Source organism: Cyprinus carpio, chromosome B17 (assembly GCF_018340385.1).
Source record: "Cyprinus carpio isolate SPL01 chromosome B17, ASM1834038v1, whole genome shotgun sequence".
In the NCBI taxonomy this organism is placed as follows: Eukaryota; Metazoa; Chordata; class Actinopteri; order Cypriniformes; family Cyprinidae; genus Cyprinus; species Cyprinus carpio.
Window position 1 is genome coordinate 2,053,917 of NC_056613.1, and position 13,112 is coordinate 2,067,028.

At 34.4% G+C, this 13,112-nt stretch overlaps 1 protein-coding gene across 1 annotated transcript; it reads left to right on the top strand.

Annotated features, from left to right (window-relative positions):
- The first annotated feature begins 3,061 nt into the window (after positions 1–3,061).
- plaat1l (phospholipase A and acyltransferase 1-like) lies at positions 3,062–5,309 on the top strand. Its single transcript, XM_042743194.1, has 4 exons — positions 3,062–3,258; positions 3,333–3,462; positions 4,276–4,529; positions 4,691–5,309. The coding sequence occupies exons 1-4, from the start codon at positions 3,250–3,252 to the stop codon at positions 4,754–4,756; spliced, it is 459 nt and encodes a 152-aa protein (XP_042599128.1). The 5' UTR covers positions 3,062–3,249; the 3' UTR covers positions 4,757–5,309.
- Positions 5,310–13,112: the final 7,803 nt, after the last annotated feature.

The window sequence follows — 13,112 nt, forward strand, 5'->3', positions numbered from 1 at the left end:
TTTTTATTTCAGTTTTACTTTGTTATTTTAGTATCAAGTTAAACTAAGTGAAAATGAGAAATATTTCCTTTGAAACTAGCTGAAATAAAAGTAGCTAAATTATTTTTGCAATTAAATTTTATTATATATATGTGTGTTTTTTTTGTGATAGTTCTAATTAACTTTAATAACCCAACAGTTAAGACTAGTTGCAATATTAATACTTTAAATAAATACTTTATTAATTTAAAAGTGTGACATTGTTGTTGAGAGATTCCACACTTAATAACTGTAGTCAATAGTGTAGAGCAATCCCAGGGAATCCCAGCTCCAGATTGCAGGCGCTCCTCAGAGGCAGATGAAGCAGCAGCTGGGGAATTGCTGCACATGCTCCACACGGCAGGTGGCGCCGACCACAAAACTTTTCGTCCTTCAGAAATGTCACCTCTCTCCAAGGCCGGCATATTCAGCTGGGATACGATTAGGCCCCGTCTCTCATCCTGAGAGAATGCGAGGGAAAGGCATGTGCTTCTAGCACATTATCTGAATGGCAGACATGTCTGTCTAACCGCTGCTGCTTCCGCCGGCCCGTCATGACAATTGTGCGCTCACTTGTTCAGAGAGCTTCATTCTGCAGGACCTGCGATTGTTTAGGGATTCCTGTGAAGGACAAACATATCAGAAGTGTCAGTCATGTGCTGCACTTTTTTTTTCACTCAGAAATTGCTAGTAAATTGAACAAACAATTACTCACTGATGTTTTTCTTCCAGAATGATGTCACTTCCTGGAAGAGGATGTCATTAAAGATGAAGGGAATTTACTAAAGTCTAACCAAAGGATGGAAAGTGATATTATAGAAACTGAAACTATAGATACTGTACAAATTCACAAAAAGTTTGTTTATCACAGAAGTGATTGAAATGGTAGTTATAGAAAGGGAAAATATGAAGAAACACCTGCGACGCATCTTAATATTGCCAGTATTTCTGTAGAAAAATAAATCATAATTCAGCTAATTAAGACATAAGATGAAGGTATGAAAAATTACTTTATATTAAAAAAAAGCATCATTACTTGAAATAAATTTTAATTGAAAGAAAAGAAAATCTAAAATTAAAAAACTTAAAAAATATATAAAACCAAAGAAACATTTATAATTTTCATTTAATTTAGATGTATTAAAATAATAACTAAACTGTAAAAATAAAAAAAATAATGCAAATTATAAGAGTATCTAAGTGACACAAAAATAACACTGGTATAATGTTCTGAGGTGTTTTGGAAATTAGAAAAGTTGTTTGTATGTCTTTTATGCAAAAAGAACATCTGGTGAGGGTTTGTCTGAATCACATTTAATAGTGAAGAGTGTAATGATGGGCCTCTAGAAAGAGCCAGACAGAATCTGCAGTAGTACAAGCATGTACAGTATGTTTGCCATTCTCAAACATGTTTCCTAGGATCTGTCTGTCATACTGTGAAAGAAAAGAAAGAAAGTGTCTCTCAGAGCATGTGTTCTTCATGATGACAACAGGACGGGTAAATCATGCGGACAGAACTTTCTCTCGTCACATCTGATCTCTGCTATGTCACTGACAGCTGACACTGTTAAACACACCAGTATCTCTTTACCCAGTCTTTAGCTGAGCTCTTCACATGCCTCCTTCAGTTTAACCTCTGCATCACACGGTTATTATAATCAACTGAAACCATGAAAATGTTCTCGTTACTTGAAAACTGATAAGCAAACAATAGGTAAAATAAAATAAAATAAAATAAATATATATTTATTAATATATTATTATAAAAACTTATATGTAATATATTTTATTCATATTAATATTAATTCAGATGAAAATATATCAAAAAAATAAGTTGTTTGTAATATATACAAAAACGTTCATATATTTGTGTGTGTGTGTGGTGTGTGTTAAGACAAAATATATAAATGTTTTTGAAAATTTAAATATTTATTCATTCATTAACGGAAATGAAATACATTTCAATGTGTGTGTGTGTGTATGTATATATATATATATATCTATATATATATATATATATATATATAAATAAAATGAATAAATTATATACAATTATTTCAGCTAGTAGTTGCCTCTCATTATTTCATTTAGTTTAACTTTAACTAAAACTGAAATAAAAATAATTGAAAAAAAATTGAATATAGTATTTAAAAATAATTTTAAAATGACTAAAACTTTAATTAAAATTGAAATAAAAAATGAAAAAATGAAAATGAAAAATGAATAAAAACTGAAATAGAATCTGAACTAAAATAACACTGCTATTGCAGAATTCCATGACTAATCTTACTACCCTCATTAGTGCAGTTATCTAGCATCACTATTACTATCACTATTTATTTCTGGGTACAGTACTTGTGCACAGGAAATATTAAACTAAAGCGCTCAAAAATGCACATACAGATATGAATAATACTTCAAATCAAGATGCATGTTGAGACCCAATCCTAAAGCGTGCTAAAAAACCACCCAGAACACTCTTTAAACTTCATATCACAACTCAAAACACCATAACCACAACACCCATCATTTCTTTAGAAAATATGTAAATCTGTTGCAATGATTATTTTGTCATTTGATGATGGTTTTATGATCACCTGTTTTAAACTTACAACATTCTGGTTTCTTAAACCACGAGGCGACACCACGTGTGTAAAAGTTTGAAGATCCAGCACCGAGATGAGCGTGAGGCATTTATCCGCTATTTGCATTTTGGATTTTACTTGCTTCAAGTTAATGAGCAGATGTTTCCTGATAAAAAGGGAAGTTATTATTTAACTCTCTCTTGAGAATCTGTTGCATCAGTTAACCTGAAATGTCTCTTTCTAAACGATTACCATAAATAAAAAGCGCTGCAATTCCAGTTACAGTTGATTTTCATGTCTATTCCTTTGATTTAGTATTATTCAAATATCAATACCCAGCATCACACCTTCACGGATAGGAATAATAAAGGCCTTCATTTGAATGTCTTTTCTGGAGGCACTGAAGGAGAGTTCCTGGGTGTGTGCTTTTAGAGACAATCACACTTTAGCAGACTAGTCTGAAGGATGCGCACGACTAACCTTAACTTTTGTTGTTCTTGTAGTTGATCATCTAATAGGCTTCCCCATACCCGTTGGCATTTGTGATATCAGATGAGATTAATGCTTCACTGCTCTTTAATGAAGCATTCGCTGTACATCTCCAGCATTCTTGACAGTAAAGGCATCGATAACACAGCGAACATCAATGGGACTGGTGAGCATTGTTTGTGATCCTGCTTTTAAAATCTATTTTCATGATATCTTTTAAACAGCTTTGTTTTCTTTCAGCGTAACTCTCATCCGAAGCTGTACCCCGGAGACATTCTTGAGTTTCCTGGCAACAGTTACTTTTCTCATTTTGGCATTTACTATGGAGAAAGAGACGGAGTTCCTTATGTGGCCCATCTGACCATCAGAGGTGAGTCTGTGTCATCTTTTATAAGAATTATCCATTTAAAAAAATTTTTGGGGGAATTCATTCACCTTTAGCCTGTCGTAGATATAGATGACTTTGTTTTTTATCATTTGGAGAATTTTAGCATTCCATCACTTCCTCACCAATGGATGCTCTGCAGTGAATGGGTGCCGTCAGAATGAGAGTCCAAACAGCTGATAAAAACATCACAAGTAATCCACACCACTCCAGTCCAGCAGTTAACATCTTGTGAAAAGCTATGCATTTAAAAAAAAAAATAAAAAAAAAAAAAAATCCTTCATTAGGACATGTTAACTTTAAACCGTTGCTTCTTGCCAAAATATGAGTCAATAAGCCATAATAATACTGTTGTCTCTCATATCAAAATCCAACTACATATTTGTTTAGAGTTGCTTTGGACTGGTTGCTTGCTCAGTGCAGATTTCTCTCCTGATTCAGACAACTATTTTACTGGAGAAAGAAATATAATGAATAGAGGGCTCGTATTTTAGCCAGAAGCAACGGTTTGAAGTTAAAAAAATAATCTTTATGATGGATTTGTTTCTTACAAACACACAGCTTTTCACTTCACAAGACATTAATTGATGTACTGAAGTGGTGTGGATTATTGTGATGTTTTTATCAGCTGTTTGGACTCTCATTCTGACGGCACCCATTCACTGCAGAGGATCCATTGCTGAGCAAGTGATGCAGTGCTACATTTCTCCAAATCTGATGAAGAAACAAACTCATTTACATCTTGGACTGTTTACATCTTGGACATCTTATGACTGTTCTCATAACATCTCTTTTCAGATTCAGACACCAAACTCCTCCTTTTCGGCCGAGCTATAAACGCCTCTTTAAAGCTAGACCCGCTTGACGTAGTCGGGAAAAAATACAAGGTAAGCAACTACCTGGATGACAAGCATCCACCTCGAGATTTCTACGTTCTCATCAAGCCGGAGATCGATGAAGTCATGACGAAACCCATCACCTTTGACATCCTGTTCAACAACAGCGAACATCAGGCCACAATGTTACGATACGGGGTTAAAAAGTCAGAGCAGGTAAAACATTTTTTGTACACAAAACATGCATTTAATTTGACATTCTGACACTTACCTGTCTAACTTGAATCAAAGTCTCAATATTAGCCTCTCTTTTTAAAATTCTGCAAAACATTGGTAGACAAGAACGTTTCAGTAACTCTTTTAAAAACTGTTTCCAGATTGAAAAAGTCTATTCCAAGATAGTTCCCACCTGGAAAGATTTATTTGAGAAGAAAAAGATCTGAGAGCCACATCTTCTGCATGAAGACGCAAGACTTCAAGATCATCCAAAAACTATTTCTTTCTTAAATAATTCCTATTTAAAAGATCCTGTGTCAAATATACATGCATAATTTTTGGACAACATTTATTGGATGTTAAACGCAATCAAAACAAGCTACATGATCTTTATTTTTGTGAATGCATTTGTTATCTGAATATTGGATATTTTCAATAAGTCTATGTGTCCAGAAGAAGGCGACAAAGAGTTAAAGTTTGCATTGGATTTAGAATAAAGAAGGCAAACAGCAGGAACGATTGTCATCCAATTTATCTACATTAACAAAATCGTCCACTAACTTTTATTATTATTATTATTATTATTATTATTATTAATACGTTTTTTTAGTTGGAAGCAAAAATAGCTATGCTATCTTGTGCATTTATCATTCATAGCTAATATATACAAGTGAGAAAATTCTCTGGCCTTTTAAGATTAATATAATTCATGTGCCATGATTCAATGCCAACTAACATTTTGTAAAACTAAGAGTGTTTATTAAAATGGCTTCAATCAAACTTACGAGTCATTTTTTCATCAATGCATTATAAAAAATGTTTTGTTTTTTTGTTGGTTTTTTTTTAAATGCATGAATTCTTTCCAGTTAAAGCTTACCTCAGATGTTTATTTTTTATTTATATAGTTAAATTCTCATTAAGTATTTGAGAATACCTATATTTACAACTTTTATAAACTGGACGGCAAGCCGGTAAACACAATTTGACACCAGTAGAGGGCGTATAATCATCACAAAGACTAAAAACGACGGTGGATGCAAAAAAATAACTGAAGAGTATCTCGATAGCTTACTGTATTCGGATGATCTTATTCTTAGTGTTCGCTGTTGCATGACGGAAAAGGATGCAGATGTAACTTAGGTGTGAGAGGGACAGTTCCCCAAACATAAGTGTCAGCAGAAAGGGAAGCTCCCCCTCACAGACAACTGTAACTTAGGTGAACTCGATAATGTACAAAAATAATCTTCCGCTATTTATTATAACAACCAGTTACGAAGCGTTCCCACAAACATTAGTCAGCGTAGCGCGATAGGAATGAAAACGAGGCTGTGGTGGACTGACGTTCAGTGACCTGCAGCTTAGACAAAAACTCCATAAAAGTGTTTTGAAAGTTGTAAGTTGTGAAATTACGTCATTTATGACCTTTATACAGTGCTCACCACTGTAAAGACTGTCGTTCGGTAACCATAGCAACAGATCAACTGTTCGCTGTGCCAACTATCGGAGGATTCATCGACAGAACGTAAATAATACTTATATATTTACAAATCACACATATTTCACAAAAAAAAAAAAAAAATATTTTAGCGTTTTGTGTAGAAAATTATGACTGTTAGTTGAGTCGCTCACAGCCTCATTTTCGATTGTTTGGTAAACATAGCAACAGATCAAATGTTCGCTGTGCCAACTATCGGAGGATTCATCGACAGAACGTAAGTAGAACTTATATATTTACAAATCACACATATTTCACACACACACACACACACACACACACACACACACACACACAAAATAATAAAATAAAATAAAATAGTTTAGCGTTTTGTGTAGAAAACTAAGACTGTTAGTCGAGTCGCTCACAGCCTCATTTTCGATCGTTCGGTAACCATAGCAACAGAAATGTTTGCCCGATTCATCGACAGAACGTAAGCGGAACTTATTTTATATTTACTAATCACATAATAATAATAATAATAATAATGTGTTTTGTGTAGAAAACTTTTAAGATTGCTGGTGTCCGTTTAACTTGCACTAGTGGCGCCAAAAACTGTTGATAATGGATCGCGTCAAAAGATCGAACCTCAAACTTCAAACATTACAAATTAATTTTAAAAATATAACACATACTTAAAAACATTATAAACAAACCAGGGGCGGTTCTAGGGTGAGTGGAGATCCGGGGCTTAGCCCAGAAAAATCCATGTATGTGACTTTTTATTTTAATAAATCAGAAAGATGTACATTGTTTAAAATATACATAAACAATAAAAACAAATTTAAAACATTTTATTTAAAGTTTATCCCTTGTATCCTGACACATATGCTGATGTGTGTCTTTATCTCGCTTTTTTTTTGGTCTCTGTCTCTCAGTTTTCTTTTCTTTTCCAATCAAGCCTGACTGGCTACACTCGTCCTGGTAGAACAGGAATAAGAAGCAAACATTAAGCAGTGCACTGACATACTTCTTACTCTACAAAGATATACAGGTCAAAGGACTTTATCTCTGTGTTTATGCATTACAGTAAACAGATTCAAGTTATTCAGTCTGGCAGAAAACCGTACCCTCTACTGAAGTCTGTGCATCATTCTCATATCTCCATGTGTTTCAATTGTTTTTTGTAGCTCTTTCCAGCATGTCATGGAAGCCCTTATGAAGGCTAATTTGTCCATGCTCTCTGAATGATTCTAAAACCCTTTTCCAGTTGGAGAAACCTGCAATTGTGTAATGTGTCTTTGCTGTTTCGGATATGATGCTTGCCAAAGAGACGACAAGAAAAGCAGAATGCAGAATTTCTGGATACAGAATACCCAAGCCACTGAAATCCATTTAGCCAATTCTTATTAAAAGCTCTTCTGCTGTGTTCCAAATTGGGTAAAGGTATACTGCTGAAGCTTCACGTGTTTTGGACCTGTCTGCCCAGTGTTCCTAGATCATCCCTTTCACCTTCTAAAGCCTTTTCTTTCCTTGCTGACTCATCTAAGACATGGTAAAATAGTAAGCTCAGCTCTATTGTTTTAATAGTCTTCACTTACGGCATGATTTTTGTGAGAATAGATTAAAAAAAAGGGAATAAAGCAGCTATAATAACAAAAAAAAAAAAAAACTTCACCCATTCTTCCTGGCATTTTATAGGCTACCTTATCTTTATACTTACACTTACATATATAATACACATAAAAGCAAGGATAGGGCTCTATACACTTATATTTTTGAAGAGCACTTACAAAGAACTAAATAAAATCGGATATGAATCGGATACGTGGTACATTTGCCACTGTGGCGGTAAGCCACTCCCTAATGAGTGAGTCGGTCAGTCATTTAATCAATGGATTCGTTCGAAAAATCGATTCATTCAGAAAAAAATAAGCAACCTGTTTTTATGTATGGTGTCAGTGCGATCATTTACTCAAGCAAATTTATTCAAAAAAAGTGCTGTGACGTAAACTCAGGAACCATTCCTTGCGAATGTGTTCTTTTTTAGGACGCCATGCTTACACGACAAGTCTGCCACAGAATCACTAACCAAACACTATAACCGCTCTGTGTGTGTGTGTAAAGACTGGGCTGCGCATGCGTGTAACTGACGAAGGATTACACAGACACAATTAGTGGAGGCAAAAGTTTCAGATATGAAGCTGTTGTTTCTTGGCGTCTAAATGTGGTCTTTCTTTGGAAGAATTTTGAATGTCCTTTCAATTTTTCAACTAAATTGATCTAGTAAAAATCTTTGGGGCGATCTCAGTCATTGGCTGGATCGTACATGACGTTCACGAGGTTGGCCAGTTTACAGTCAGTCAAAAATAGACTCAGTGGGCGTTTTGTCGGGTGAATGGTTTGTTACAGAAATAAGACGTGAAGTCGGGGAAGATGTTTGAAGACATTTTAAATTCTAATATAAATACTTTTATGAGAAATGGGGAGGCACGAAAACATTCGGGGCTCAGACCCCTAGCTAACCCAAAACGCGCCCCTGCCTGGCTTTGTGATCTTTGACCGCAGTGCGTGTACGGTGACTAGGCCCCATTGTACACGTACAAGTGACCAATTCCGATTTTTCCTCTCATGTGGCACAGATCGCGATATGACAGGAAAAAAACCGTTGGATTCCGATTTTTCTCAGAAATGATTCAGGCCTCTATTCATTTTGTAATAAATTGAATATGAATCGGATTTTTTGCAAATGCCATTGTGACAAATCGGATATTCCCAGTAAAAGCAAAACAACTCAGGTGGACAGCCACCAACTGAGATCACATGACTTTTATTATTATTGGCTGCAGTCTGAGCAATCCATTGTATTTTGTGCAGGGTGTTAACAGAAATAATCCGTGCTGTTTTACTTCCTTTCATTTCATTGGGTCAGAACGTCTAAAAAACCTTCGTTTTACAGGATCCGCATCCGATTAGTTTAAGCAGTGTGGTGTATAGTGTAGTGTAAATGCAAAAAATCGGATACGGGTCACTTTTAAAAAGATGATGTAAGCGGGTCGTTTAAAAAAATCGGATATAGTCAGGGTCACTTCAAATGTGGTAGGATGGATTTGGGCATCAAGACCCCTCGGAGCTCTCCTGACTTAATAACAGGATCAACAAACCTCGGAGCTCTCCTGACATAATCACCTTCGAGAAAAGATGCTGTTCTAAGACTTGTGAGGCCTACTTCAGAGTTCTGTGAATCAGTCTTAAGATCGCAAACACTAGACAGTTTTAATTAACAAGGACCATATGAACTAGGTGTGCTGAGATCTAAAGAGCATCTGGCAGTAAATGTTATTACAACGGGATCTTTCATACAAACTCATTAGCACACAGAAGAAAGATAATCCAGTGCAAATAGTTCTGCATTATTGAAATGAAGACTGCAAAAGTCATTTGTTATTGTGACATTAAGTTGTGATAATGATTCGATGACATTTAATGAAAGTCTTCAATCGGAGAGAAAAGGCAATATATTAGAATATTATATATAGGATACGTAATTGTATGTCTTCAAACTGAGAGAAAAGACAATATTGGAGAAAACTTAATTATAATATAAATAATGAATAATTCAGTATTAAATATTCTCTCTGTCTGTATATGTGACTGTGCATACATATATACCTAGAAACATATATGTATATATACTTAATAAACTAGATACATCTATATAAAAATGAAATTTACATGACATTTTTTTAAATAATACATATATAAATACATTTTAGATATTATAATCATATATATATAATTTATATATATATATATATATATATATAATTTACAATTATAATTTATATAGTATACACTATTAGAATAAAGTAATTAATTTTAAAAGTAATTAAAATGTAAATTATGAACACTTGCATTTCCCACAACGAAAAAATAAATAAAATAGGATTTACAAAAAAATCAACTGCTGAATATTACAAGATTTTGCATGTAGAAAACAGAAACTAAAAAAAAAACTGAAAACAGAAACTAAAATAAAAACTATAATTGTGAAATAGAATTAAACATTAGCAAACACTATAAATGATTTAGCAGACCAGTCTTTTCTGTTCAGTCTGGTCTCTTCAGGTGTTCATTTGTTGAAACCTTTTTTGGCCCAAAGCCGTTGTGATGAACAGAGATGTTACTTTAGTAAGATTTCAGTGAAGAGTCAAACTAACATTTGCATAATTAATTATTCTAAACCTTATTTCAATGCCTTGCTTTAAGAAAGTCAATTATCTGAAACAGTCATAGTGGCAGCAAATATATTCTCTGCCAGAATGCATTCTGCGTAATTTAGCTGTCTCGTTGTATTAAGTATGATATGACGTTTTAATATTTCAGCTGGACTTTAATCACAAGCTTTCTAGTTCTTGCATTCAGATCAAAGGATATGTAAAGTAATTGTTTATGGACTAAGCTAATTTATCAGCACATAAATGGCTTTTTTTTTTTAAACATAGGGGTAGGAATTTTGTATTAATCATAATCAATGTTTTGACAGCTTGCTTTTATAATATCACAGAACTTGTGTGAAAATGTCTTCCTATAATTATAAAAGTTAAATAAAAGCAGAGACTAAACAATTGACAAATACTCATCTGGTACATGTATCAGTTCTTTATAATATAAATCCTTCGGGGAATAGAAAGGAACCGAACCGGAACCTCAGTTTCATCTGTTAAGGTTCGTCTCTATTGTTTGCAATATTAATGTAAGATTTAATCACATAATAAATTCATTGAGGCTGCATTAACACATAAGAGCAAAGCTAGAGCTCAAAGAAATCTCTCACGTCACTGGAAATAATTACACCAGCACACGTAAATGAAAAAAAAAAAAAAAAAACACCTCACTTATTACTGTGTCTTTTGAATGAATGTAAACAGAACTAACCACTTAAACTTAATAGCTCCTAAAAACACAAAGATCATTATAGATAAAAAAAAAAACGCTTTACACTCAAGATCGAAAGAAAATACACGCAGGGAACGCACTAACTGCTTGAGGACTAATAGTATGGTAATTTCTACTGACATGATGACATGTTTTAGGATAAATGGACATAGAAATGGACTCGTCATGTGAAGAGCCGAGAGTGTATTTGAGTGTCCTCACTAAGAGGTTGGACATCATGTCTGAGCATCACATTCACGTATTTTCAGAGCCAACAGCATGTAATGACATCCTGGATAATAACCAGTCAGCTTACATGGATCTGTTGAGACAAGCTAGTAGTGCATTTCCAGGGCAAGAATCAGTATTACTATCACTCATACATCTGAACACAATACTACATGCTCAATCATAGTAATACTGACAAACACCTGAGCATCCGTGAACATGAATGAATCCTCAAATCCTCAGATCCTAACCTCTATGAAGCAACTGCTCTGGTAAGCATTTCAGAGAACATAAAAATCTATTTGTATCATTGCGAAATGAACAGCCATATTAAAGAAACAGTACACCCAAAAATGAAACTTTGCTGAAAATATACTTATCCACAGCACAACCAAGATGTAGATGAGTTTGTTTCTTCATCGGAACAGATTTGGAGAAAATCACTTGCTCAGAAACGGATGCTCTGCAGTGAATGGGTGCCGTCAGAATGAGAGTCCAAACAGCTGATAAAAACATCACTATAATCCACAAGCAATCCACACCACTCCAGTCCATCAGTTTACATCCTGTGGAGCAAAAGGCTGTGTTTTTGAAAGAAACAAAGCCACCAAGAATTTTAACTTTAAACCATCACTTCTGTCCAAAATACAAGTTCTTAATCCGTAATAACACTTTCTCTAGTGTCTCCTCAAGTCGTCTCGTCTGAATCAGGAGAGAAACATGCACAGATCAAGTACTGTTTACAAGTGAAAACAGTTCAAAACAAATATGTTGGAATATTTTGATGTGAGAGGACAACAGGTGATGGGCTTTTTCAGTGGAGGAAGCGTTATTACGGATTATGGTCTCCTATTTTGGCCAGAAGCAAAATTTTTAAATGCCTTGATTGTTTGGTTCTTAGAAAAACACAGCTGTTCATTTCACAAAGGTGTTAATTGATGGACTGGAGTGGTGTGGATTACTTGTGGATTATTGTGATGTTTTTATCAGCTGTTAGGACTCTCATTCTGACGGCACCCATTCACTGCAGAGCATCCACTGGTGATCAAGTCATGGAATGCTACATTTCTCCAAATCTGTTACAATGAGGAAACAAACTCATTTACATCTTGTGAGTAAATTCTCAAATTTTTGGGTGAACCAAAGGCCAATTCTCACCACACAGACAAACGCTAACAAACATAAATTGTCATGGCCCTCAAATCTGCTGCTGGCCAGCAATCTCCATGCATCACCTGTGGGACTGAGCATTTTGACCTGGTTTAGTTTGTCTCTTGTGCACAATAAACCTTGTGATCAGAAGACCCTTGAGTATCAGCAGAATCACTGATGGAGCGTCTGTCTGTCTGTATCCTTCATCTGATGAGTATGAAGTGATACTGTCAAACAAACTGCCATTCTGAAAGTGAACTTATTTTTACATTTTCTAAAGAATATATGCGCATCACAATGCCTTTATTACTATTCAAAGCAAATTTATTTCCATAGCACTTTTCACAATACAAACTATTTCAAAGCAACTTTACAGAAAATGATGATAATGTTTATATCTTAATGCCTTATAGTCACATTTAGCAGATTAAAGCTGGGCAGCAATATAGTTTTCATTTTGTGATGACACAAGCAATAAAGCAGTTCAGATTTGCTATGTTTTATATATGGCTTGATGTGATGTGAATATACTGTATATGCAGATGAAGTTGGATGTACTATATACAGTATGCAACTTTTAATATATCAGTTGCAGATGATATAATATACATTTTGAATGAGAATAGCTACATATTTACTAGTTGGAGTTTTATTTTAATGGTTTTGTTTGGCTAAATGAATGCAGATTTTATGCATATCACATGTAAATGTGCATCTGACAGTTAACTTGCATATGCAAATGTATTGAAAACTGCATATTTGATAGATGCTTTTATCCAAAGCAACCTGTATTCAAGGTATACATTTTGCATCAAACCAATGACATAGCA

Coding starts and splice junctions, on each gene's coding strand:
- plaat1l (XM_042743194.1), top strand. Junction 3,463..4,275: donor GGCCCATCTGACCATCAGAG/GTGAGTCTGTGT, acceptor ATCTCTTTTCAG/ATTCAGACACCAAACTCCTC. Junction 4,530..4,690: donor GGGTTAAAAAGTCAGAGCAG/GTAAAACATTTT, acceptor AACTGTTTCCAG/ATTGAAAAAGTCTATTCCAA.